Genomic DNA, 27,497 nt, shown 5'->3' on the forward strand with positions numbered 1-27,497 from the left:
TGCCAAGAGAACGCGCACTAGTGCGTAATGATAAATATGATTGAACGTTGCCTATCATATACGTGTCGGATTTAAGTGCAACTCTGTCATACTTGAATCTTTCTGAAACAACCCCCCCCCCCATTATTACAAAAGTGTCACATACCTCTTCTAATTAGAATTTCTCGTAAGTCAAATAGATTTTAGTAGTCCTTGAGATTTGATTTAGGCAGTTACCTGCATAAACAAATGCTCATATTTTTGTTACATAAATGACCAAGACCATCCCAACAAAATGAAAAAGTTAATTTGAACAAATGGAAAAATCAGACTAGCATAGCACTTTGTTTCATTAAGAATTATATAAAGACAAAAAAAAGTTAATGGGGAATCCAACCCAAATAAAAACTGGTTTTTAGAGGAATAAGAAAAATCAGACAAGTTGATATGTGACAGTTTGAACAATATCGGACAAAAAATAAAGTTATAAATTTTAAAAGTTGTAAACATTGGTAGTCACTTTACCCATGGAGACTTCAAATTGGATGCATATGTCATGTCAGAGTGATGGACTTTAGTGCATGAGATATTCATCGCGGCAACTTATTTCATTATAAAGGAGACACATTACTCACACATGTATGAAAAAATGAAACCATTATGATTTCATGTAATAACATAAGAAAAAAGGAAAGTGGGGATGTGACATCATCAGTCCACATAATGAATATTCATGATGATGTGCATAACCTTTAAAATTCAATAACTTCATTATTTGTTATCAGATTTTGATGAAATTATCAGGATTTTGCATTGTGAATTTTACTCAGTTTATTTAGATATGATTTCAGCCCGGAGTACTGTAAGTACAAGGCCTATGGGAAAGTTGTCCTTGTCCCTTGACAAAATTTTCTTACTCAGTTGCCAAATTGAAATCTACTCATTTTAAAGCAGCCATAACTCTTCTTGCTTGTCCAATTTCTTTCACTTTCACCATTCTGTTATATTTCTTTCTAAAACATTTTATGACCAAAGCTGGATTCCCCTTTGAATTGCATTTTCAAACTCCCTTTTTTTTCACAAAATAGATTTATGCACATCTGTGGGCTTAGTATTGAAATAGGGAGCTGATGACATCACACTTTTTTATTCTTGTACATGTATTTTAATACATGATTTATTGAAATATTATATTTTCTACATTTAATGATGTAGAGAATCTAAGGACATTGAATTTGCAGGTTTTATGAGGAACCCAATCAATATATATTACATTACTGAGGGGCGTTTCATAAAGCTGTTTTAAGAATGACTGGTGATCCTATATACCATTTACCACAAGAACAGATCACCAGTCGCTCTTAACTTACGAACAGCTTTATGAAACACCCAACAGGAGGGAAAAATTAAACATTGAATATTACAAATTATGAAATTGAATCGTATTTGAAATTATTCAAATACTAAGAGTACATGAGTGATGTCATATAGGTTAACTTTCTTTATTTATATACTGCCCATGTTGTGCATACTTTAATTTTTCACCTTTTAAAATCAATTCCAAAAGATGGTATTTACATCATTTTCATTTTTTTTTCTTGAATGTAAATCAACCACTTCATAGGTCATCTAGAATGGGGAGTAGATTACAATTTGCAGATTCCAAATTATGAATAGCACTGGAAATGCCTTTGGTAACACTTGTCTAAAGCTCAGCTAAAATTAGCTGTCCCAATTTTCTTTCACTTACTTGTTTGGGCATTTTTTGCCAGAGAAAGTGAAATTCATTACATGTAGGTCCGATGGTCAAGTAAGTAGATTCCATTTTGGACAATGGACTTCATCTGTTACTGAATAAACAATCTGCGGTCAGATTGGTCAACATTCAAGCATTCTGTCCATCTTTTATCCTCTTCATTATCATCCATCTCAAAGCCAGTCTGACACTTCATGCACCTTCTCTTTCTTCTACTTATCTTAATCATTTGCAAAACTTGCCCCAAAAATCACACCAAGCAATGTTATTTCCATTTTTCTCATCAATAAATCTCTTTATTAGGAGAACCTGTCACATAACACGGTTCAAACATTTTCACACTACATTCTTGAACCTTCTATCTGCAACTGTGCAAAATAAGGAAACAACAGTACATAATTTACCTTGCAAATATTTCTGTACGGCCATGAAGAAGGAATACATGGACAAAAATATGACCTACCAAATCTGAACGATAAATAAATCTTCAATCTTTAGGATACTTCTAGGCCTGGTACAACAAGTTGAACAGATTCTATCAACGATTTTGTTGGGATTTCAGGTGGCTCTTTTAAGACAATGTCTATTCATTTCAGAATATAAAAAATGTGTACTAGTGCACAGCAACATGACAGGATCATTTTGGGACTATTGAGAATGTAGCAAGCTACTGTAATGCAATGATTCCATTCAACTTTTCAAGTTCAATCATGGAATAAATCTGCAATTCATGTCATAAATCTCATTTTCACTGGTAGGTCTATTTATACATACAATAATAAATCTGATCAAATACTGCAAGAGACATCACTCATCATTCCGATGACCATCTCTCGTGGGATTTGATTTTGGTTTGAAGAGGTTCCCTTCCAAGAAGGAGGGGAAGAGAAGTGGTCCCTTATGCCTCGAAGGTATCTAGGAACTTGGTTACAACATCCTTGAGCTTCTCCTCGGTCTGTTGGCTGAGCTGACCTTCACTGCGGATGGTATCCAAGAGACCTTGGTGGCTAGAGCGGATGTGAGCAAGGAATTGTTCTTCAAACTTGGTAACCTTGGCGGGGTCGATCTTGTCCAGATGGCCACGGACACCAGCGAAGAGGACAGCAACTTGGTCCTCTACAGCCATAGGAGCTGGTAATGCAAGAATCAAATGGCATAACTTTAGCATATGATCTAATCAGGAAACACAACCTTTTGGACAGGACGGAAACCCCTTTTATTTTACAAATGCTCTATGATCATAATTAAAACAATAATCATTTACCTAATCCCAGAGCACCCAAATAATTAGACATGACATGATAACCCATCATCTACCCATTACATACAAATCTGCAGCTATTCAAAAGGTAAATTATTGTTGATTGCAATATATGACAAATTTTATAAATGTACTCAAAAAGTTCTGGATGAAAGTGTGTTATAAAACTCTACATGCCTTTACATTAATTTGACTTCCAAAGATAACCTACACTTCCATACACTCTACACACCATCAAAACACAGGGGATGTTGCTTGGTATCTAGTATAGCATTTCAGAAAGGCCAACCTCTCCAACTTGGGACAAACACATCTCTACCGTACGATTCATAATGAGCGTAAATGACAATAAACTTACTGTACTGTCCTTGTTTGAGGAGCTCGGTGAGACGGACTCCACGGTTGAGAAGGTTCTGTGTGGCAGCATCCAAATCGGAACCAAACTGGGCGAAGGCAGCTACCTCACGGTACTGGGCCAGATCAAGCTTCATGGAACCAGCAACCTGGAACACATGGGTGCATAATATAATTGTTAGCTAAAGCTGCACTGCTCCAAACTTACAAGAGAAAAGGCAAGATTTACACACAATGATTGAATACTACTTATCCTTGCTTGTAGTATATGCAAGTCAATAACACTGGATTTAAAAAGCTATATAGGTAATTAAACTTACAATTGGAGAAATTACAATTGATCAAGATATTGCCAATTCACTAAGTTTGCAAGTTACTTGGACGACAGCAAGAAAATCGCTTCAACTAAAGTAGGGATGGCAAACATTGTCCAATAACCTCTAGCATCATAACAGATGTCAATCAATGGGTAGATAACTAATTATAATGCTGTGTGCTTGAGGCAAAGTCGAGTGTAATATTTACCTGCTTCATGGCCTTGACTTGAGCAGCTGAACCTACCCGGCTCACAGAAAGACCGACGTTGATGGCTGGGCGGATACCCTTGTAGAACAACTCGGTCTCCAAGAAGATCTGCAAGATAATCATTATGACAATCATGAAAGAGACGAAGACATACCATCTAACGCTAAATCTTGCTTCCACTATCTTGAAAGATTTTTGTATGCCATGTACCTGTATTGAGTCAGATGCCAGGTGCACCTGGTTGACATCCTAAGGATATTATTTCAAGTGCTGACAGAATATGTATTTAATCCAAACATTCATGAAAAATGTAAGCTGTCTGAAGGATTACAAAGGCTCTATAAAATGATAAATATGAATCTAAGAACACTTAAAAACTCTTTGAATCCTCAAATACAAACATTTTCCACTTAAAGTGTCACTAATTATTCTCCCTGTCAATCCCTATGGCATGTATTCTTTTTTTTTCATGAACAAAATGAAGGTGAATTAAACTGCCTTGTTGAAGCATCTTAAAATTATAATGTAGAGTAAGAGCCGTACCTGTCCATCAGTGATGGAGATCACATTGGTAGGGATGTAAGCAGACACATCTCCAGCCTGGGTCTCGATGACAGGCAGGGCAGTCAGCGATCCACCACCGAAGTCAGGGTTCATCTTGGCGGCTCTCTCCAAGAGACGGGAGTGAAGGTAGAACACATCACCAGGGTAGGCCTCACGACCAGGGGGACGACGCAGAAGCAGTGACATCTGACGGTAGGCTACAGCCTATGTTACACACAACAAAAAGAGCTCACTCATTAGCGTTACAATGTAGCATACTTGGGGGAAAGGGAGAAACATGGAAAAAGTGGATAAGGTTAGATTTTACACTTTTTACGACCCTTTCCCCTGAACTGAGGAAGGTTGAACATGGGGTGTCTGGGGTTTACAGCCAGCTGCCATTTATTAATTACAATTTGGTGTCGTCTTGCATTGGTGTCTGAACGATGTAAAAAAAAATACAATTAATTCAAATGTTCTTCTTTGATCTGGATAGTATAGCTATCTATGTTTGGCATAATAAATGTGTTCAATAATTTTTTTTGCATTTCCAAAAGGCAATGGAATGTGACGGATGACCTTTGCAAACAATTTGTTCAACTGTGAAGATTTCTACTGTGATATCATATATGTATGTGGTCAGCGATTTGATTTGTCATTGCAATTAGAGTTCATGATATGATTACCCTCACTGGATGAGGACATTCTAAACTTCAAATAAATCACTTTGCACCCTACACTACCAAATCTAATCAAACAGGACCATGATCTACATGTACCTCGATATCCAACTAGAAAATGACGTACCTGTTTGGAAAGATCGTCATAGATGATGAGGGCGTGCTTGCCGTTATCCCTGAAGAATTCTCCCATGGCACATCCAGAGTAGGGAGCAAGGTACTGTAGAGGGGCAGCATCAGAAGCAGTGGCAGACACGATGATGGTGTATTTCAAGGCATCTGGTAATCAAGAATAAACTCCATTAGACTGATAAAACAGTAACTTCATTATGTATTCATTTTTATTAAAAAACTTTAAGTTGGACAATAAAATCCAACATTTAGTTGATTTAGTTAAAAAGCTATTTTAATTTACATCATATAAACTATAACATCATATAAACTAACAATGCTTTGGTTGCTTTTATTACACACATCAAACATTGGCAAAAATGTTCAAGATATAACAAAAAGATGATATCATGAAACTTACTTAGTTGATAATGCCAGATTATTCTTCTCTTGTTCACTTTTAACTAGATTCCACCGGACAAAAAAATACACAACGAAGGCAGGCAAATAACTTAGACAGATCCACCCACCCCACCACTCCCCTCTATTCAATTTCTAAACAACATACCAGAGTCTTGTAGCCTCTTGACAATCTGTGCTACAGTTGATCTCTTCTGTCCGATGGCAACATAGATACAATAGAGTTTGTTCTTCTCCTCAGCTCCTTCATTGAACCTCTTCTGGTTGATGATTGTGTCGATGGCTACAGCAGTTTTTCTACAAGATAAAAAAAGATTCACAAGTTACTTAATAGGACAAAGCAAATCAATTTCAGCTATAGCTTAAAAAATGTTTTAAAAAACTTAACTCCTTTAGACGTCAAATTCCTGATGAATCATGCATAGCAAGCTTCCTGCAGCTCCTTTCCTACAGATAATGACCATTTTGGAATGGATAAACATTTAAAATGCATACTGCCTAATTTTATGAAAATACGCAAGGCAGATTGAGATTACAGGAAATTTATTTTAAAATTCAGGTTGAAACAATGATATACATATCTAACGTGTACTTTTATTTTTCGTCTGTTTTACACTCATTTCAAATAAAGTGCCCATATGGGTAAAAACATGGAGGGGAAAAATATGCAATATTTTTTTTCATCTAAGGTGTTTTTTTTTCTCAAGAATAAAAACGTTTTAACCATCCTTCTATATTTTCCAATCACTAAAATATCCTCAATCCCAAATTCAAAGTTTAAAATGCTGCACTTTTAACATAAACATGGCAATATTTGATTGTCAAGGTAAGAAGACTTGCAATTTTCTTATATTTTCAGCCATTTGGAAAAGTAACATTTCTGCAAAATATGGCCATCAATTTACCCTGTCTGTCTGTCACCAATGATGAGTTCTCTCTGTCCTCTTCCGATGGGTACCAGACTATCTACAGCCTTGATACCCGTCTGCATAGGCTCACGTACTGAGATACGGGGGATGATACCAGGGGCCTTGGTACCTACACGGGCACGCTGTTCTGTGTTGAGTGGACCCTGGAGAATCACAAGGGAATATTAGAAAATGGTTGAACTGAATGACTCTTTTAATGTACATATACAACAAAATGTGTTTAAATTGGAAATAACTCTAGAATATTGCATCATCAACATTGTTGTTCTTGACACACTAGGTAACATACACTTGTAGCATTCTCAAGTACAAACTTGAAAAAAATACAGAACCATTTTCCTTTAAATTTCAATCAAATGTTGGAAGTTTCAGAATCCATTTAACATTTGGATAAAAAATGTTTAGCCAACTGGTAGAGGATTTATAAGAGTTAAATATCTGTATGAGTTTTCAAGAATTTCTCAAAGTTGAATTCATTTTAAATCTTCTGCATGCAAGCTCATGTAATTCAAGAAGTTAGTTAATATTTTCACAGTGCCAAATGGTTTAGATCATTAAATGTGAAGAATGAACCCGCAAGGACAATAGAAGAAGCTTGAGTGCACTGTGCCTTACTACAATACCACAACAATGACTCACCTTGCCATCAATGGGTGTACCCAAGGCATCAACTACTCTGCCCAAGATCTGCTCACCAACTGGAACGTCTACGATAGCTCCTGACCTCTTGACAACATCACCTTCTTTGATGAGTTTGTCGTTACCGAACACTACAACACCAACGTTGTCGGGTTCCAAATTCAATGCCATACCCTGCAAATATCAAGTATATATCTCGGCATAATCATGAAAGTACAAAAAAGACAGAAAATATCCGCTCTCTGAAATTATTTTCATACTAGTTCTTCGTCTAAATTAGGTTGCCATAAAATGCTTCCTGCTTTTATTCTTGTTTGCTAAGAGCTAAAATATACCTAAAAATGTAACTCGCATCAAGGTAATAACACTTTGTCAAATACATAAGGCAGCCCAACCAATAAATTATAATACATTGAAATAATAAGCTGAAATTTATTCTTTTCCTCTAGGGGAGAGGGGGAGGGAGGAGTGGTTTGTGGATAGCGATTTTCCTTTTAAAAAATCCCCCATTTCTGAAGACCTGCAATTTCATTTCAAACTGGATCTAAAATGGAAATTCCATTGTCACAGAAAATTTACACAGCAAAATCATTTCAGTTTTGCAATGGTAAATTCAATGAATTTTTATATGAAAGTACTGATAAATAGAAGAACACTGTCCCTAGTGGTTACATGCAAGTGTTTTGTAAAAATGGCTCTTAAAAGCAATTTGAAATCAGAAATTTACCTTCACATATTCTAATAATTCAAAATTCTGAATATGGTTATCTCATCCTTAAATAATAAATCAAAGAAAAAGATGCCCAACAAATCAGACTTTTTCCTTCTTTTTTTTTAATTTAAATAAAAATTACCTTGAGACCACTGGAGAATTCTACCATTTCTTCTGCCTGAATGTTTTTCAGACCGTACACACGAGCAATACCATCTCCGATTGACAATACACGCCCCGTTTCTTCAAGGTTTTCTTTGGGTGTGTGACCAAGAATTCTTTCTTCTAATATGCTAGACACCTCGGCCGTACCTAGAAAAATAAGATAGACAGAGCATAACAATGACTTCCATGATTTAAAAGAATTCTAGACACATGAATAGTAAATTTTCTTTGATTCTTATAAAGTGAAAGATCATTCATTTACCAAGAATATTTTGTTGACAAATAATGCACAATTTGAACAAATCAAAGATGAACTATTTTTCTAAAGAAACTAATTTTTTTCTACTACATCCAGATGAAATTTAAATCCCTCTTCAATAGCCTGATCTAAAATATTTCACATTAAAAGTTAGACCTGTTGTTGATATAACAAAAACATGCAAGCCCATTCTATTGATAAAAAACCTATTTACCAATATACCATATTTTTCATTGCTCAATGAAAATGGGGGAAATACACGTCATCAAGAAGCTTGAAACCAAATGCAAATGTACAAGACTTTGACCTGTTACTATCAAATATAGGTTTCAACACAAGAAGTGTTTCAAGAAATCGAAATCTTTTCAAAAAATTCTTCTTACTCGGCCTCGGCGATGATGTTGTGAGATTTCTGTGTGATACAAAGGCGGCACCTATACATCTCTTGGCAACCTGGAAATCATAATGTCTCAAATTCATTATCAAGGTCACATAATGAAAACAGGATTGCAAATAAGGATAAGGATAGACTGATTGGGTTACTTCAAATACATGTACATGGTAAAAAATGCAAGAGAGTGTGTAAATAAAGGATACATCAAGTACGAGGAAGGAAAAAAAATCAATAAAAGCGAATAAGAACATCAAGGGTTTTAAGAGTTAAGTGGTATCATTCAATATAGGCCTATACAGGGTAGTGATAATCCTTTACTGGCCAGTATGCAAATAAGGGAACCAATGATGTCAACCACTCACTATTCTTTAATTTGATTTTCATCTCATTAAGATGTGATAAATTTCATTATGAAAAAGAGTTTGGTTCCTCCCTGAATTTGTGTAATTGGTAATGTTGCAACCTATTGTGATTTTATTAAGTCTTGATACCTGAAAAAAAAAAAAAATATGTAATAATTCAAACAATGCATAGGAAAAGGTGAAATCAACTCTCTCATTTGCATATATCACTGTATTTAAAAAAAAAATATTTCAAAATGTCCTTACTGTAACATACGTTTTACTTAAATTTTCAGTGTAATGCTCATTTCGTTATTCTCTCTTTAATCAAACTGTTTACCGGAATAATGCAAATCTTTAAAATTCAATAACTTTGTTATTTGTAACCCGATTTTGATCAAATTTCAGCATTTTGCTTTGTGAATTTTACTCTATTTATTGAGATATAAATATCTCTAGCCTGGACCATCCCTTTAAGTGCATTAGTAATTTCTTGCTGCAACTTATTTCATAATAATGGAGACAAATCATTTATTTTTTTTTTTTAAATGAAACAATTATGATTTCATGTAATAACATTAAAAGGGAAGTGGGGATCTGACATCTTCAGCCCACTTAATGAATATTCATGAAGACATTCATAGCAGGGGTGTGAGTGGTCACAAATAAAAAGATCTGAAGAAAGCTGTAGAGTGTTGAAAAAGTCTGAAATAGAAAGAGCTCCCATACTTTTTGTACAGAGGAAAGCCAAAAATAAGCTGAAATTAAGCTGAAAATCAAAAAAAAAAAAATCTGAACTCTCACACCCCTGTTTCATAGTAGGGTGTCTGAAGCCACACTGAAAAGTGTCAGCATAAAACAGGCTGATTTAGGGGAAAATATGGCACATTTTTTCTGGAAATTCAGGCTGCTATAAAAATGTGATCTGAATTAATTATTAACTTGTGTTTGGTGTATGTATGGAGAGAGAAAATTCAGGGGCTTCTTTTGACAGTACGGACAAGTTTATAGGATTATTTGAAATGAGGATTTAGAGATAAATTACAAACCCTTATTTGTGTGTGTGTTGAGATTGCCATTTCCCCCATGCGTTTTCTATGGGAAAATGAAATTTTTGTTTTGCACAATTTTTTTTACTTTGTCGCAATTTTTCATTGTGATCTGGTTTCCAAATCTTTATAAAAATCATACCATCAGAAAGAGCATAAAAATTCCTATTAGGCACTTTATGGACAAGTTCTTGGCATTAATAATAACAGAGATGCCAACCCTCCCGATTTCATCGGGAGGCTCCCAAAAATTCATCCCAACTCCCGCCCTTACGATTACCATCCTTATCCTCCCAAAATTACGATTTTTTTTGCAATGATCAAATTGGATTGGAAGTACATGCATCGTCTGCTAACTTTAGCATGTAGTAACTCCATTACGTTCGCTGCTACTAAATTCTGTGTGAAAGGGAGACAAATAAGGAGCAGCGAAAAGCTGGTGCATGTGATATGCCCAACGGGAATCCACTGTGCACCAGGTCGGTAGGCCCGGCTAGCTTCGCGAAGCGTGTGCGCTCGCGGCCGCTGGATTTGTCGAGTCGTGCGGTGGAATATCGGTGTGTGATTTCGGTGTATCGATGGGTTGATATTGACACGAAATGGCGGAAAATCAACAAAAGAAGACCAAGAAATGGTCTCAGAAGTATAAGACTGAATACAGTCTCCAGTACCCGTGCATTCGGAAGTCGGAAAGAGGAATTTACCATGCATTTTGCACAATTTGCAGCGTGGACATTTCAGTTGAGCACGGAGGTCGTGAAGATATTCGGAAGCACGTAGGGAGCAAACGGCATACGGACATTGCGAAGACGAGATCTTCGAGCTCCACTAGTACCCTGTTGACTTATTTCACCAAGCAAGGGACCAGCGAGGAGGAAGACGTTACCCGCGCTTTAATAATAATAAAGAGGATAATTCCTCATTATTATTGTTGAACAGGTACTTTTCTTCTATTGTCCAATCATTTTTTTTACATGTAAAAATGCATATTTGATATTTTTCTTTAATTTTTATGTTAAAAAAGTGGGAACAATGTTTTTTTTAAATCATGTGAAATGCTCCAAAATAAGGGTCAGATTGCACCAGAGAGCATCTAGAAACCCAGAGCTTCCAGGGCCCTAAGGCGGGTCCCCGGCCGCAAGGGTCGAGAGCTCCGCGCTCGAGATGTGCGCTACGCGCACATAATTTGGTGTCGGTTGCAAATCCTCCCTAATTCTGATTTCCAAAAGTTGGCATCTCTGTAATAAATTTATAACAGCCCTCGGAAGCTAAAAATTTGGATCTGTGTGTGTCCATTTCTTAACTACACAGTCTATGGCAGGGAACTGCTGAAAATTGACCTAATTTCATTCTTCTTTTTTTGCAGCCAATAATTGGATTTAAAGGTATTGTTTAACTTTGTGAGCAGCCGATTAAAAAAATTCTCAAACCAAGCTGAAACATGTGTACAAGTGCATGTATTAGTTTTAAACCATGAAAACAACCATTATTGACAATGAAAAGCTAAAACTACAAGGCAAACCCCGATTTTGTAAATAGTACACATAAGTGTATGAGATGAAATTAAGATGGTGTTTTCGGTCACTTTATATTTCAATTTTTGAAGCACTAAATAATTATTTTCGAACGCAATTTTTTCTGGGCTTCATTTTTGTAACATATCACAGACACGGGACCCACAGACACAGTGACTAGCGACAAGTGTGACCTTAAGTTCTAGCTCAGATTTTTTACAAGTCAAACCAATGTTAACCAATCACTTTAAACAAAAAATGTTATATTTCTGTCAGTCTGATGGTTATTTCTCTTCAAATTCACAAAGAAAATGCGATATTTTCTTGAAATAAGAAAAATTGTTTTTTCTCCAGACACCCTATTCCTAGAACTGTTTCACCAGAATAATGCAAATCTTTGAAATTCCATAAGGCATAACTTATCTGATTTTGATGAAATTTTCAGTAATTTTGCTCTGTCAATTTTACTCATATTTATTTAGCTATTGTATAAATATTTTCAGCCCGGCACAGCATCCCTTTAATAATGCAATATCATCTTATTCACGATACTTTGTATTCCACTCTTGCCTAAATGCCTATGGACCTCTACTTCTCTTTCCTCTTCTTCCTCTTTTTTTCTCCTCCTTCTTCCCCCCCCCCCCCCTTCTTCTCTTATTAAAATGTACTAGACTATTCTTCTCCTTCCTCCTCTTCTCTTCTTCTTTTCCTCTTCTTTTATCTTATTCCTCTTCTTCCTTTACATCTCCTTTCCCTTCTCCTCCTGCTGCTTCTCCTTTCTCTTCGGTCTTCCATTTTTATCTTCTTCCTCTCGCTAATCACACTTTTCCCCTCTTAGACTAGGTTAGATTATCTGGAAATTTGCGTTGCTAGACGTAATTTGCGACAGCTGGCGAACGGACCGACTTGGGTTTGAGTTACATGACGACTTTAGGTTTGCATTATTTACATCTGCAAATCGGTGGAATGGGGCCGGCCCGGAGCCTGCCCGAGAGAGGACCGGCCAAGTCTCAAGACTACCTCTTGTCGACTTGTAGACCAAAAGCTTCGGTCTCTGTTATGTTGGTTGTTCAGCTGAACTCCGTTGGCTTCACTCACCAAATACAGAGACCGAAGTTCTAGCGCGATCTGTACAGGGGACTCAATGGCAATATGTTTATGTACTTAAGATCGGATAAAACGGGGAAGTGAATTTGCGCGACAGCCGAGGTAAGTCACTGTTTTTGTTCCTTTTAACTTGATTTTTCTTCGTTTTTTGGCAATTAATGACAAGACTACAAGAGGGAATATCAATTTTCATTTTGGTCGCTTTAATTTTCAAAATTTTTATTCATTAAAGACAAAAATTGAAGAGCCCCGACGGGGGGATTTTGCATTGCAAGTCCCCTAATGGTGGCTGCACGCTAGCGAGTAGACCAAAAGCTTCAGTCTCTGTATTTTGGTTGTTCCGCTGAACTACGTTGGCTCCACTCACCATACATAGACTGAAGGGGATGGGGCCCCGTACCTACAGCCAACGTATAGTGAACTAGCGTTTGATAGATCGCGATTTAAAACTGTTTTTTAAGCAAAATTGAAAGTTTCATGGTTTCCATTATCAGGGAAATATAAATAAATTAAGTAATTGCATACCTTGGGCCGGAGTTATTGAAAAAAATCCTCTGGATGATTGAGAAATCTGTCATCTAAGACATTTTCACCACTCATTCAATGAACAAGGTTATGATATAACCTTGTTCTCAGTTATATCTCCATGTGTGGCAAAATAAGGATGGCAATGTTTGGCTTATTTTCTCTTTTTCTTTGGGAAAAATGCTTGATTTTTTTACACTGACAGTTTCCATCACAGTTATTCGTCATACAACTTGGCCCTTAAGTAAATTTGATTCTTTAAATTATTTTTTCTTAATTAAAAATAGAGATTAAAAAATGAAAATTTTCTTGCCATATTATTTTCTATCAATAGAGGGCGTACACAAAAATATGCCCAAAATTCAAGTTTTTGAGCGCTCTAGTGAATACAAAAATTATTCCCAAGTTACTGATGAAAAATAAATTGCAACTGTATGGAAATTAGTAATTTTGGTCACAAAAGTGATATTTTAATCATTTTTTAAAGTGTGTGCTGTGTACAGCATTGGCATGCCATAGTCCTACCTGTAGATTCTCCACAGGCAGGATGGTTGCAGTGAACAAGTGATTTTCACCTGACCTGACGGTTTTTCTTGCAAGTTGCCATCTTGAATGACGTCATTATCGTTATTAACTTAATGTCTCGAATCGATATATCGCGATTATAACTAGTACTAGTACTAGTATAACTAGTATCGTTTATCTTCGGTTTCGTTCGCATATGGAGCAGATCGTATAATATCGAAAGCAATATCGATATCACATTCGTGATTGTTGACGTTCGTTTGTAAATATTTTATAGTTTGGCTGCCATTTTGACCTTTTTTATCGTGTTCAACCCAATTAAACATCGGTAAAGTATATTTTTCATGCCTTTTTCATCTATATCGTTTAAAGTATTTAAATGTTGGAATATAAATAATTAAAAGTTTGTTGTTTATACATCCTTAGATTGTAAATTCGATGTGTAAAATTACATCAAACTTTGGACTGTGAATTGACAAAAGGGAGGGAATGAGAACACATGCGAGCCCACACGTACACCCTACCGTCGGTAAATGGGGATTACAGTAAAATGTCAGAAATTGTTGAATAAATCCCCAGAAACGACGGTTATTCCTGTCTAGCTAGCGAGCCGTCTGTGTACGAGGAGAAAAAAAAAAAAAAAAAAAGTTAACAAACTCCTCGAAACAGACGGCTGCCAGCTGTCTAGTCGACTTGGAGCAGTTGAGGTGGTAGATCTTGGGAGTCAGGTAGGTTCTCTAGATTTAAAGCCAAGTAAAGGTAGCCCATGGTAAGTTTAAGATGTATATATATATCTGATTTCTTTCCTACCCGAGGTAGACCCCGGGCCGGCCGCGGCCAACGCAACGCGGGGGTCTCAGATCATGATGAAGATCGCGAGCGAGATGCGCCTGCGGACAGCGCGGCGACGGCGCCTGCTACTAGTGCTAGCTAGCGCTCACCTGCTCACCGCTGAAAATTTTTCAGGTCGATGATCGACAAGGGTCTAGAAAATGTCCTCGCTATTTTCACTTGCATAATAATATTACTTGGTGCTGGATTATTTGATAAAACAAAAAGCGATAATTTACCTGAGGAGCTTGCCGAGACAAACTCCTAGCTGCGGCCGCAGCTAAACGAACAGAAACCTGGGCCATCTTTCTGGTCTGTCCTATTGCAAAAATGGCTAGCGGAGAAACTCAGCCAGTGCCGGTACGTACGAGCGTGCAACCAAATTATGAAACCCGTCACTGACACATTTGCCAATCAGTATTAAAATTTAAGATTTAAACAATTATTTTTTATTACATTCTTGTTCATTTTTCAATTATTTTTAAAATTTACAATTAAAATATTATTTACTATATGAATACAATAGTAAAAATAAATAAAATATTGGCTTGATGATAAATATACTTTGTTTAATGAAACGAGCCAAACATGGCAGCTTACATGGTGTAACGGTATGTCGTTTTTCAATGCTAAATTATGGTTAAAGAGTTAGATCCATAGGACCTCGAGCTCAAGCCAGTCAGTAAGTGTTGAAGTACCGAGACTGTATTTTGAAGCCCGACAACTGACGTACTACCATTAAGATTTCTTACTTTGCGATTCATTTATATGCTACCCGATTCTGAAACTAAACTGAAACTTATTAAATTATGTGTGGTCCGATACAATGACAATTGTGTTGTTTGTGGGAGCTGAGTCAGCTGACTGATCACATAAGTCATAACACATTACTAATCATTACCATGATTACCCGATTCTGAAACTAACGTTACTTAAAGTTTATTGAATTATGTGTGGTCCGATATACTGACAATTGTGTTGTTTGTGGGAGCTGACTGATCAATTCATGACCTCTTTGAAACTGGAGACGCGCGTGCCCTTTTTTCAAACTCAAACTCCAAAGGCAAGCCGCTAGCCGGCCGTGACCTTTCTCACTGAAATTTAAGTTTTTAATACAAAGATCTCTTAATATTTCACAAGAAATGCAGAAGAGAGAGAGAGAGAAAAAAAAGTTAACAACTTCCCTCAATTCAAATTGCATTTGCAAGCCATTTTTCCGCTATTTTCTTTTACATACACACGTGTGATGCCGCGATGTTTCACCTAATTTTTAAGTTTGATTTAAAAATCAAATAAGGTTTCACTTTGAAATCTTTTCATTTTTAAAACATTTTTAGTTTTCTAACAATTTGAAAAAAAAAAAAAATCAGTAAGATTTTCGTTAGTTCATGGTTACATTTTTCTTTGCTTGAAGTTTGAACTTTTTTCCTCTTTCATTTTTTCTTTCTTTTCTATCGTTCTTCAACTTTTCTTCTTTAATTCCTGCTTGCCTTTTTTTTGTTCCATCTATCTTTATTTCCAAGCTTTCCTAGCTTTCTTTCCTGATCCTTTCTCTCTGTTCGTTTTTCTTTCTTTCCTTTTCTTTTTTCTTAATTCCTCTTTCTTAAAATTTTCTTTGCTCCCTTCCTCTCCTTTTACTTTCCATTCTTTCTGTCATCTTTCTTTTTTCTTCCATTCCTTTCTTACTTTCATTCTCTCTTCATTCATTCTTTCCTTCCCTTTTCCCCTTTGTTCTTTTTTACCTTCCTGATTTTTTTTCTCTTTCTTTTTTCCATTCCTTTTTCTTCATCCTATCCTTCCTGAATTCCTTTTTCCATTCCATCTATCTTTATTTCTTATCATTTCCTTTCTGTGTTCATTTATTTTCTTCCTTCTTTAAGTCCATCATTGTTTTTTTTTTCTCTCCTTCTTTCTCTTACTTTCCTTATTTTTTAAATTTCCTTCTTTCTTCTTGAGTTTTCTATATTTCCTTCTCACTTCCTCTCCTTTTTCTTTTCATTCTTTCTCTGTTTCCATTAATTTTCCTTTTTTTACATTCTCTCCATTCATTCTTTCCTCCCTCTCTTTCATTGTTTCTTTCATTCTTTATTTTCTTATAAATTTACATATTTCCTTCCTCCTTTCCTGTTTTTTTTCTTTCTTTCAAAGAATGAAGGAAAAATTTTCTTTGCTTCATTCATTCTTTCATCCTCTTTTTTTTACTCTCTTTTTCATTTCTGTTTTTTCTTTCCAACATTAATTCATCTTCCCTTCCTTTCTTTCCCTTTTTTCTTTATTTATTTCAAAGAATGAAGGAAACCTTTTTTCTTTCCTTTATTATTTCTTTCATCCTTCTTTTATTCTAACTTTCTTTCATTTCACTTTTTTCTTTATTTTTTCTCCTTAATTTTCTTTACTTCATTTTCTCTTTCATTTTTACTTTCTTTCTTCTCCATTCCTCTCATTTCTTTATCTCCTTCATTCTTTCATCCATTCATTCACACTCCCTTTTCTTTTCTATTTTTTCCTTTCTTGGATTTTTCTCTTTTCTTTCTTTCTTCCTTCCTTCACTTCCTTTCTTTCTTTATAATCATTTTCAGTGATTCCCTTTTTTATTTTTGTGCCATGGTCACAAAACTGACAAAAGTACAAAAAAATATATGAGCACACATCAACGCACTATCAGCACACTAATTTCGGTCATGGCAGGCAAGATAAAGTCACTTTGAAAAAAAAATACAATTTTACAAATACAAGGTACATCAGTTCATGTTAAATAGAGAGGAAAAGGGCAATGGTACATGTACATAGAACAGCACTACTTTCTTTTGAAGCGGTAAAATCTTGTTTTGAAAGATTTTTTTTTTGGGGGGGGGCAAGTGAAATATATATTCGGGCAAGTATTTTCCAATTATTTCAAAACTGGGCAAGTGCTTCAAAAAAGTTATGTAGCACCCTGTACAAGAGTAAGTACATTTGACATCCTAAAAAAAAAGGATACCGAAAAAAAATTGGCTTTCGATGCCCTTCTTGGAAAAAGGTTTTGGCCTTGGTGCCCTCCAAAATATGAGGTATTTCAAGGCCACACTGGCCTTGCCCTAAAAATGATGAAATTTAAGGCCTGAGATGGGAGAGTGGAATACATATCAAAATATGACTTAATTCCGTCAAAATCGAGCAGAATCGAGTGTGGGTAATAGACATCAGTTTATGTAGTCAGCTTCTTGGTAGAGTCTAAAGGGTCTGAAAGCCTAGACTAGTCGAAGTATAGACTTATGATCGCCAGAAAACCCCTTGCGATATTAGCTAGCATAGCGGGAAGAAACACTAAAAAAAAATGATAAAGAAACAGGAAGTGAATGAACCGGAAGTCGCGACAATCTTTTGTTATTTTGGGTGGTTGTAGCAAGAGGAACTCTTTCAGATGAATCGCAATGTAGTCATACATTGGATGAGTGTCCAGCCTAATGTACTAGAGACAGAGTCTGTGGGCTACTCACTTGTTGAAGTGTAGGCCTAGTCTAGAATACTGTATCTAAAAAGTAGTATGGGGAAGTCCACCCTGACCGAATTACTGACCCCATGAACAGTAGAAAAAAAATGTTGATTTGTTAATTTCATTTTTAGTAGTGGTTGGGGCTAAACGCAGGCTGAATTTACCTGTTTCCTTTTTCCATTTTTTTTTTTACTTGAAAGATATATTGAAATCGGAACTTGGATAAATCAAGTCTTGATCAGAGTTGAAGAGCAGAGATCTGAAGTTAATATGGCAGAAAGCAGGAATAGATCACGCAGCAGTAGAAGAGAGGTATGATTACTTTGGCTGCATGATGTGGCAATGATATTAGTACATGTACATGTATATAATGAAACGGGGAATAACTTTCTTGGTATCGCATCGCAATATCCTCCACAATTTTGAAGACTGCTATGCATAAAGTATTTTGTATAGCATATTTTTACATATGACTGTACATTATTTGTTGAGAGCTTTTCTCTTATGACCAAAAATGCTATTCAAATTTGTAGAGCAAATTTATTCTCTGTGATAACCTAGACAAAAATGAAATGCTTGATTTGCCTAGATTACATATATAGATAAAGCGATCAAAAATATTTTTTGAGATCATTTTCAAAGATTGGTTCGGTTGTTATTAATTTTATTTAGAAATACTTCACAATTTTCACATACAATTAGAGATAATATATTAAGTCAATAAAGGTAACATATAACTCATGTGAATTCTTTTTAAAGTAATTAAATGCTTTATTTATCACCCTTTATTAAACAGAACTCAAAAATCTTAGAGAGTTTAATGTTCAAGAACCCTGGCAGGAAAGTAGCAGAGTTTGCTAACTTCAAACCAGAAGAAAGTGAGAGGGAAAAGCGTAAACTTCGTCGACTACAGGAAGAAGAGTATCAACGCCACTTGCAGTAAGCACGTTTTCCAGTTTCCTTTATTTAGCAGGAATGAGCTATTTTATTTTCAATATATCATAAATTTTATTAATTTGTTAATCAAATGTTACCCGAACACGACAGTTGATATTTTCAATTGATGTAGGGAATATATCAGTTTAGAGGCCTTATTTAGTTAATTAGACCAAATCTTTGATTTTACACATAACTTAGCATAATTAATGAATTATGAGATTTTTCGGAAAATTTGATCCTACAGTCTTGGAGATTATGCCATGGGTAATGCACGTGCCTATTTTTGTCGCAATCGCGCAGTCGACGGCCGAGATCATAGGGGGGGGCTGAATCAGCCCCCCCCCCCCCCCCAGTCTTCTTAGGCATCAAAATAGCCCAGTCTATTTAGGGTTAATAGTCATTTTCGATGAAAGCCAGTGATACTCCTTAATGAACTTCTTCTTTTTTTTATGCATCAGACAACATAACTCATGTCATCATGTCATACATGTGGTAGAGTGGATAATCTCATTATACCATTGGCAAATCTAAGGTTGATGTTTTTAAAGGTCAAGTCCACCCCAGAAAAATGTTGCTTGAATAAAAATAGAGAAAAATCAAACTACATGTAGCATAACGCTGAAAATTTCATCAAAATCGGATGTAAAATAAGAATGTTATGGCATTTTCAATTTTCGCTTAATTTTCACAAAACAGTGATATGCACAACTCAGTGAAATGCAAATGAGACAGACGATGATGTCCCTCACTATTTCTTTTGTTTTTTATTGTTTGAATTATACGATATGAATATTTCATTTTTACATATTTGACAATAGGACCAACTTGACTGAACCATATAGTATTAAATAGTGCTAATTCCACATGTGATAGTGAGTGGATGACATCATCAGTCTCCTCAATTGCATACCTACCAGGAACTGTTTTGAGAAATGAAGCGAAACCTTAAAATGTCATAATTTTCTTATTTTACATCTGATTTTGATGAAATTTTCAGTGTTATGCTTGTTGAATTTTTCTCTTTTTATTAACTTTTTGTTGGGGTGGACTTTTCCTTTAAGAAACATTACATCAAATATAATAAAATATCCATTGTCCTCTCAAAGTTATGTCATATATTTTGTGGTTATTCAGCTTCAGCTTTCCATATGATTGCATATATATAACTTCCCTGAAAAATTATTGATACAATTATTTGGCAGTTTTTCAGGGTTAATTTTTTTTTACTTGTAATATATTTAATTTTATATTATTCAATTTGATTTTAATTTTATTCAAGTTTTATTTATATTTATTCATTATTATCATAATTATTTTGGGGGATATACACAACTTGTGCAGGGGGATCATATGTCATTCTTTTGATATATATATTTTGTGAAACATTGAAATTGAAACACTAATTTGCCCCCCCCCCAAAAAAAAAAAAAAAAATTTGCTATCTGAAAATCTGATCTGCCTTTCATTCTTACAGGAATCGAACCATGTATGATGCTAATGGTCATTTATCATCCAACGGTCAAGATCTGTGTGATTGTTTAGGTAAAGACTGCCCAGGATGTCACTATCCATGCAAGGAATGCGGGTCGGTCAAGTGCGGACCTGTCTGCAGATGCAAAAGGAAATGGGTTTTCGACCTGATTGAAGATGAGGGACAAAACTACTGCGTAAAATACTGACTGAATTGGATTCTACTCAAAAGCGAATGATGAAATTGGTGTGACTGGCCATACTACAATGGAGAACATCAGTGGAAGCACATCGGATAGGGGTTCTATCGTCATTGATATGCCGGATCAGAATACATGTAGCTCAAACAGAAGGACTCCCAAGTGATATCAATGTCACATTCTGGACATCCACTAATGAATGCAAGGACTCCGTGTAAGGCGGCAATGAGGTTTCCCCCCCATTCCAAATGACTTCTATTCATCGAAAAGAAATCCTTGTTTGGGGACGAGTTCATGAGTGAAGGATAGAACTTGATGGAAGCTGAAAGCGACGGTTTCTTAATTGGAATCTTTTCAGTGGACTAAAATTTGTTCTACATTCTAATAATGAAGACAGGTTTGGACTTGGATGAAACATGAGACAGAGTTTCCCCTGAAAAGAATTCATTTAGATGTTCTTTTCTGAAAGCCAGGAATTGGTTAAGTACTGTAAATGGAGTCTATTTACATGTATTATAATAAGTGCATACCCACTTTGATTCATTATTGTAGGTTAGGTGTTGATGAAAGAAAAAAAAAAGTTTCCTAAATGTACATGTAACTCTGTCATTTGACTAAAATACCTCTTTGTGTACATTTATTAGTGAAAGCAATGAGAAAGATTCATTTGGATTAAATGTCTCTTCGGTGAAAGAACTTGCATTCACGCAGTCATACGCTTGTATGTTGCTGAATTAATAGAGTATTATGACCAAAGACTAAAGCAGAAAAAAAATGATTAAACTGTTTTTATCTCATTATAAGTAGATGCAGGAAAAGAGCTTGTATACTATCGGGGGAGGTTTTTGTTTCATAGTTGACAACTCTATAAAACGGTAATATTTTTACTTCAGAGCTTACATGTAGTTTGATATTTTTTGTTACATTTTCTCACATTGCAGGTATTAAGTTATTAAAGCTACATGTATTTGTATTTTTCATGATTCAGATTGATTTGAGAAGGCTGAGGGTTTTCTCAAATAAATTGAAACATTTCAACGTTCGTGTTTTACAATGGCTGTGCCGCTGTAATAACATTGTGAATCCAGTTCGGTTTTCCATTTTCAAACAATATTCCAGAAAATGCAGCACACATAGCTGAAGAATGAAGTTCAGTTCTATTTCATTTATTAAAACCAATAAACAATATAAAATCAAATACAAAACATATATCATAAGATGGTTAGGACCAAAATGAAGCCGAAGCTTGTGAATATTGGCCCTTTACATAAAATATATAAAATACATGATGAAAACAATGTCAACAAATTAAATTAACAACTAATCGATTAAGAAATACTTACATACATACACAACCTAGAAACACCCATACACTCACAGACACACATGCAAACAAGGATCCTATATTTCATTAAGTAATTGTTTTTTACAGAGTTTTTTAAATCTAGATAAAGTAGTACTTTCCTGGATTGAGTTATGTAAATTATTCCAATATTTGATACCATTGTATTGTATACCTAGACATGCCAGACATACCATGTTGATGTGGCAGAAAATGTCTGCTAACAGCATGATTGCATTAGATCATTGGAAAATATTACAGTTAAAAAACTGCACCCTTAATACTTTTCAAGCCTTGTTCATTTGATCTTTCAATGAAGAGCTGAAAAATGAGTATTTTTTCACTATACCAGGATCTGCATGAATTACAAAGTTGATAGAAATCAGGAGAAATTGCAGATTAGGTTTATTTTGAAGATGTGCAAGGGATTATCAATTGTAAATGTACCCAAAGCAGTGTTGCCATAAGACAATTTTTCATTAATTGGGAAAATGATGCTCATCTCGGTACTTTGTCATTTGGTCTTGAGACTTGGCAAACTTACACATGTAGTGGACTCCAGATGATCAAGAAGATGGGTTCAACTTCATGTACTTTGTTTATATGTATGTGTTGGAACTGTGGTGCCATGGTAATGGCATTGTACTGCAATAAATCAAGGATAATCAATTATGATGAATTAAGCTGTGTGTAAGGTAAGTTCGCAACTTAGAACTTGACCGGAACCTGTTCTTAGTGTTATGTTATCATTGGATCTATTGCGCATTTATTTTCAACCAGTCTTAAATGAAGACAAAGCAATGGAAGGTGTACAGTTCTTATATTTATTGAAGATAAGTATAACTTGATGATGATGACATATACATGAGTAAGTCAAATGGTGACTATACTCTGAAGATGAAGATAAAATAAATGCTGCAAACTGATGTACTATAAAATATAAACTCTTCTGTAGCTCTAAAACCCAATCTCTAATCTCAAAACCATTCTGTAATCTGCAACCAATCTGACTTGCGTTGACAAATGAACTCTTTTTATAATGTTCTGGTCGAGACTCTCTTCAGCCAAACAGCTATTGATCAACCTTGGACCCTTGACCTAAACAATCTGCACGCCATAACTTTACTCTGGAGTGAACCTTTTAGTGAAAAGGAGGAATGTAGTGAATAAAAAACCCATAAAATGTGTGTGCATCAGAAGTTTAGCTAGAAGAAAAATGAGTAATACTTTATTAAGAAAGTTGGAGTTGGTAAACAAACAGTTTCCTGTTATACTTTCTGTAGAAGTATTGATTAAGTATTGATTATGTATTGATATATTATTGAATATGTGATGCATGTCTTTTCACATTACATTAGGTGCTAAATCAACTACTATGGATATTTCATTTCGTCATGAATATTTTAAAAAACTTCTTTTCTTAATGGAATGGCGATAGGCTAATGAGACATGAACTTTCTATTCCTTGAAACATCTCTATGAATATGCGTGAATAATCGCTTAATCTGTAAAGCTCAAGTGATTCTGTCCTTAAGATCTACAATTATAATTACAACAGTAGCTGGAAAGGTGATTTTGATTGTGAATGCCGGAAAACCTTACTAACTGCCTTGATAGACCCGATGTAATTAACATACATTACATCCTCAATTTTTCCAAAAGAAAGACACGATACCAACTTAGAGACAAAAAAAATAAGGAAAAGAACATAAATTTTTTATAAATGGAACATGTTTCGAGGTTCACACCTCATCAGCCTAAAATAACAGAACAGAATCACTGGTATTTATGCATTTGGAACATCAAGGTAATTTCAAGAATTTAGGTACAATAATACATGGGTATGTGGAACGGTGAATTTAAAAAGGAGTGAAAGTAAAACTTATGTCAGTGATGGGTCAGATAGATACATCCTCAAGTTTTGTTTTAGAGTGGGGTTCACAACATGACTATTTCATGTTATCATACGTATAAGTTGCACTTATTTTTATTATTATGTTTCTTGTATTCGTACTTCAAATAATGTAAATACTTCTGTATATTTTTAATAAAACATGAATTCTAAGATCCTGTGTGGTTCCTGTATTTAATTCTAATGGAAAATTTAAAGTAGATACGAACCAATAGCGCCATCTCGAATCCTCAACTACTCATACCTGGCCAGTTTCCCTACCCATAATGCTAGTGTAGTCAAGTAATATAGACCCAGTTGAATGATATGTTAATCAACTACTCAGTACATTAATACTGCAATAATCATGTTAACAAGAAGAGAAACAATTTTCCTCTCGAAACATTCTAGTTTCTCTATGCAAATACAATTATAGGTCAATTTATTCTCTGTAGCATTAGTAGATATCCCTTAACGTATATTTAACAATATGTCCTAGTGACTTAATGAATTGTTAATATTTTTGTATTTATGTGTAAATTGCCAATTTTCTTTATTTAATTTATTAGATTTAGTGATCATTTTTCTCTTTATTTCTTGTCTGATTTCTGTTAAACTTTGAGTATTGGATTTCTAACTGTGATCATCTTTTTCTTATTTTTGCTCTTAGCCATGAATTAGTCAATTGATTACCAATTTTAGATGAGTGAAGACCACTATAGATATAAGTACCACATTTCTAATGATAGCTAGTCATAACTGAAATTTCCTTTTTAAATTTCCATTTGGTGGACACCCACTTTGTCTATTTTCCATTTGGTCTCGTACTACATGGTCTAATCCCGGTAATTCTACTTCCAGTTTGTGAATTGACCATTTGGTCTAACTGTCATGTAGTCCGACATTCCAATTTGTCAAATTCTAGTTTGGTTATACCCATTTTGTATATTATTCACTTGGTCAAACACCATTTAGTCTAGTATCATAGACAACCTGTTAATGAATCACATTTCCATTTGTCAGTGTGCAAAGTGATAAGTAGACCAAGTGGAAATTAGACCATCTTGGTATTAGACCAAGTGTATTTTCCCGGGGGGGGGGGGGCCACTTCCATTGACGAGTGGATACCATGCGCGACCATGGGGTCTCGAAAAGCACCCGAAACACGTATTTTCCATATTCTGAAAATGCACCCCTTAACAAGTATTGGCGTGTGAAACCCTACCCTTAACAAGTATTGGCAACAAAACGATACTCTTGCCAAGTACTCCCTGAATTGAACCCCTAAACAAGTACAGCGATATTTTTATTGTTATGTCACGGACGTCGGTCGTCAGTTAACTCAGTTTTACCTTTACCTATCATAGGGTTTAGTAATGCCCCACCTCCTACATCTCGCGCAAATCGTACCCTAAACACGTAGTGTTGACTATTGGGGCAAAAAGTACATTCTTTATGAAACATTTTATTCTTAATTTTTTACACCCTCGCAAATTTGACCCTAAACACGTAGCTTTCCTAGCGAAAAATAGATACCCTTTTTTCATTATTTTAGTGTTTTTGACACCCTTATTACGTTACGTACGTAACATGCCCTATCTGGAAAAAGACATCCTCTACATGTTTTTTTAGTCGCGCATGGTATCCACTCGCCAATGTAAGTGGCCCCCGGGTGTATTTTAGACCAAAACCTGATGAGACGTAGACTGAGTGAATATTGACCAGATTTCTTGTCAGAATATATTTGGATCATGAGGATCACTATATATAAACTCACAAGGACCATTATGTTGTTTCATAATAGTCCAGAAGAAATGTTTACACCTGGAAAGTTTTTGTTGATTCATGGACTAGATGGGAATTCAGCTTGGTTGCCACCATGGCAACCTTGAGCAATTTTTTTTACCTTAATTAGCATATGCTCCTAATCTTAAACCAGAGAGACTGAAAACATAAATGTTACAATTTTTCTAAGGTATTCATTCATGACAATAGTTTTCATTTTTAAGTAATGCAATCATTGTAATCAACATAATTAGCTTTAGTGTAATATATGTATTTGTGAATGTCTATCCAGAAAACCCCAAAACACAGATAAACAGCTCTTTTGGGGTTTTCTATTTAGAGGAATTCATTTATGACACTAATTAGCATAATAAGCATGTGTTCAGTAGCATATATGTGCAATATATAGATTTCTTTGTCAAAATGTGGTCTACAGTGGCCTGAAAGACATACACAATACAACTCTTCGAATTTTTTCTATGATGAGGAATTCATTTATGACAATAGATTTCCCTTTTAACCAATGACAATGTCTTAATTAGAATAATTATGATAATGCACTAATTAATGTATATGTGAAATATATATATACATGAATTAATAACTATTCCTTTTATATTGAGAAAACATGAATAATACAGCTATTATATGGTTTTGTATGACAAGGAATTCATTAATGGCATTATTTTTTTCCATTTGAACAAATGTAGGCAGTGTAATTAGCATACTGTGCTAATTAACCTATAAGTGCAATGTATAGATTTAATTGTAACTGTAATATCTAGAAACCCTAAAAACATGAATGATACAGCTCTTATAAAGGTTTCCTAGATGACGAATTCATTCATGACACAAAATAGGTTTCCCTTTACACCAATGTTATTGTAATTAACGTAACTAACATAATGTGCTAATTATAACATATAGGTGCAATAGAGTTAGGATCCCAGTTAACAACCATAGGAACTGCAGGACCAAAGTCATAGAAAGCCGTATGATCTATGCCTTATTATTTATATTTTCAGGCTTTCTTGATTCACAGTTGATTTACTGAACATAATTATGCAAACTAGTGCATTATGCTCATTAAAACAATAACATTGATTAAAAATTAAAACTAGAGTCATAAATGTATTCCCTGTTGTGCAAAACTTGAGAACAGATGTTTTATCCTTGTTTTCAAGCTGTTTTAGATAAATCTATATGTTGCACATTTATGCTAATTTTTGCATTATGCTAATTAAAATGCCTAAATTGATTCAAATAGTAAATAATGTCATAGATGAATTCCTTGTCATATAAAACCGTATAGGATACAATAAAATTGGGATAGCTGTATTATTCATGTTTGTAGGTATTCTGAAAATAAAGTGACAAAGGAATGTATATTTACATATATATTGCACATATATTATGCTGAATATTCTAATTAAGACTTTTTCATTGGTTAAAAGGGACATTTAGTGTGATAAATGAATTTCTCATAGAAAACATAAGATTAGCTGTATTATTTATGTTTTCAGGCCGTTGTAGACAATACTTTGACAATAAAATCTTAATTAGCTTATCATGTTAATTATGCTTATCACAATGCCTACATTGGTTAAAAGGGAAAATAATGTCATTAATTAATTCCTCATCATAGAAAACAATATGATAGATGTATTATTCATGATGTTTTCAGGTATTCTCAAAAAATAAAATTACCAAAGAATATATATTTTTGCACATATATATGTTAATTACCGCATTGATTATGCTAATTACTACAATTAT

General features: G+C 34.8%; 2 protein-coding genes across 5 annotated transcripts; one reads left to right on the forward strand and one right to left on the reverse strand.

The window, feature by feature from the left end:
* Positions 1-2,009: 2,009 nt before the first annotated feature.
* Positions 2,010-15,041, reverse strand: LOC129262275 (ATP synthase subunit alpha, mitochondrial-like). Its single transcript, XM_054900365.2, has 11 exons — positions 14,859-15,041; positions 8,717-8,786; positions 8,052-8,221; positions 7,198-7,371; positions 6,535-6,701; positions 5,778-5,926; positions 5,226-5,377; positions 4,419-4,643; positions 3,876-3,983; positions 3,355-3,499; positions 2,010-2,866 (listed from the first exon to the last, which is right to left on the reverse strand). The coding sequence occupies exons 1-11, from the start codon at positions 14,922-14,924 to the stop codon at positions 2,634-2,636; spliced, it is 1,659 nt and encodes a 552-aa protein (XP_054756340.2). The 5' UTR covers positions 14,925-15,041; the 3' UTR covers positions 2,010-2,633.
* LOC129262273 (ARL14 effector protein-like) lies at positions 14,670-24,110 on the forward strand. 4 transcript variants are annotated; one of them, XM_064100029.1, is made up of 4 exons: positions 14,670-14,979; positions 18,295-18,406; positions 18,891-19,033; positions 20,508-24,110. In XM_064100029.1, the coding sequence occupies exons 2-4, from the start codon at positions 18,365-18,367 to the stop codon at positions 20,710-20,712; spliced, it is 390 nt and encodes a 129-aa protein (XP_063956099.1). In that variant the 5' UTR covers positions 14,670-14,979; positions 18,295-18,364; the 3' UTR covers positions 20,713-24,110. The 4 variants fall into 4 exon arrangements, with proteins under 4 accessions (XP_063956099.1, XP_054756339.1, XP_054756338.1 ...); XM_054900364.2 differs by lacking the exon at positions 14,670-14,979 and adding an exon at positions 15,167-15,230; XM_054900363.2 differs by lacking the exon at positions 14,670-14,979 and adding an exon at positions 15,187-15,301.
* The last annotated feature ends 3,387 nt before the right edge of the window (positions 24,111-27,497 follow it).

This window comes from Lytechinus pictus, chromosome 5 (assembly GCF_037042905.1).
Source record: "Lytechinus pictus isolate F3 Inbred chromosome 5, Lp3.0, whole genome shotgun sequence".
Taxonomy (NCBI): Eukaryota; Metazoa; Echinodermata; class Echinoidea; order Temnopleuroida; family Toxopneustidae; genus Lytechinus; species Lytechinus pictus.

Coding starts and splice junctions, on each gene's coding strand:
- LOC129262273 (XM_064100029.1), top strand. CDS start 18,365: ATGGCAGAAAGCAGGAATAGATCACGCAGCAGTAGAAGAGAG. Junction 18,407..18,890: donor CACGCAGCAGTAGAAGAGAG/GTATGATTACTT, acceptor TTTATTAAACAG/AACTCAAAAATCTTAGAGAG. Junction 19,034..20,507: donor GAGTATCAACGCCACTTGCA/GTAAGCACGTTT, acceptor TCATTCTTACAG/GAATCGAACCATGTATGATG.
- LOC129262275 (XM_054900365.2), bottom strand. CDS start 14,924: ATGGCCCAGGTTTCTGTTCGTTTAGCTGCGGCCGCAGCTAGGAGTTTG. Junction 8,787..14,858: donor TGTCTCGGCAAGCTCCTCAG/GTAAATTATCGC, acceptor TATGATTTCCAG/GTTGCCAAGAGATGTATAGG. Junction 6,702..7,197: donor GTACACCCATTGATGGCAAG/GTGAGTCATTGT, acceptor GTGATTCTCCAG/GGTCCACTCAACACAGAACA.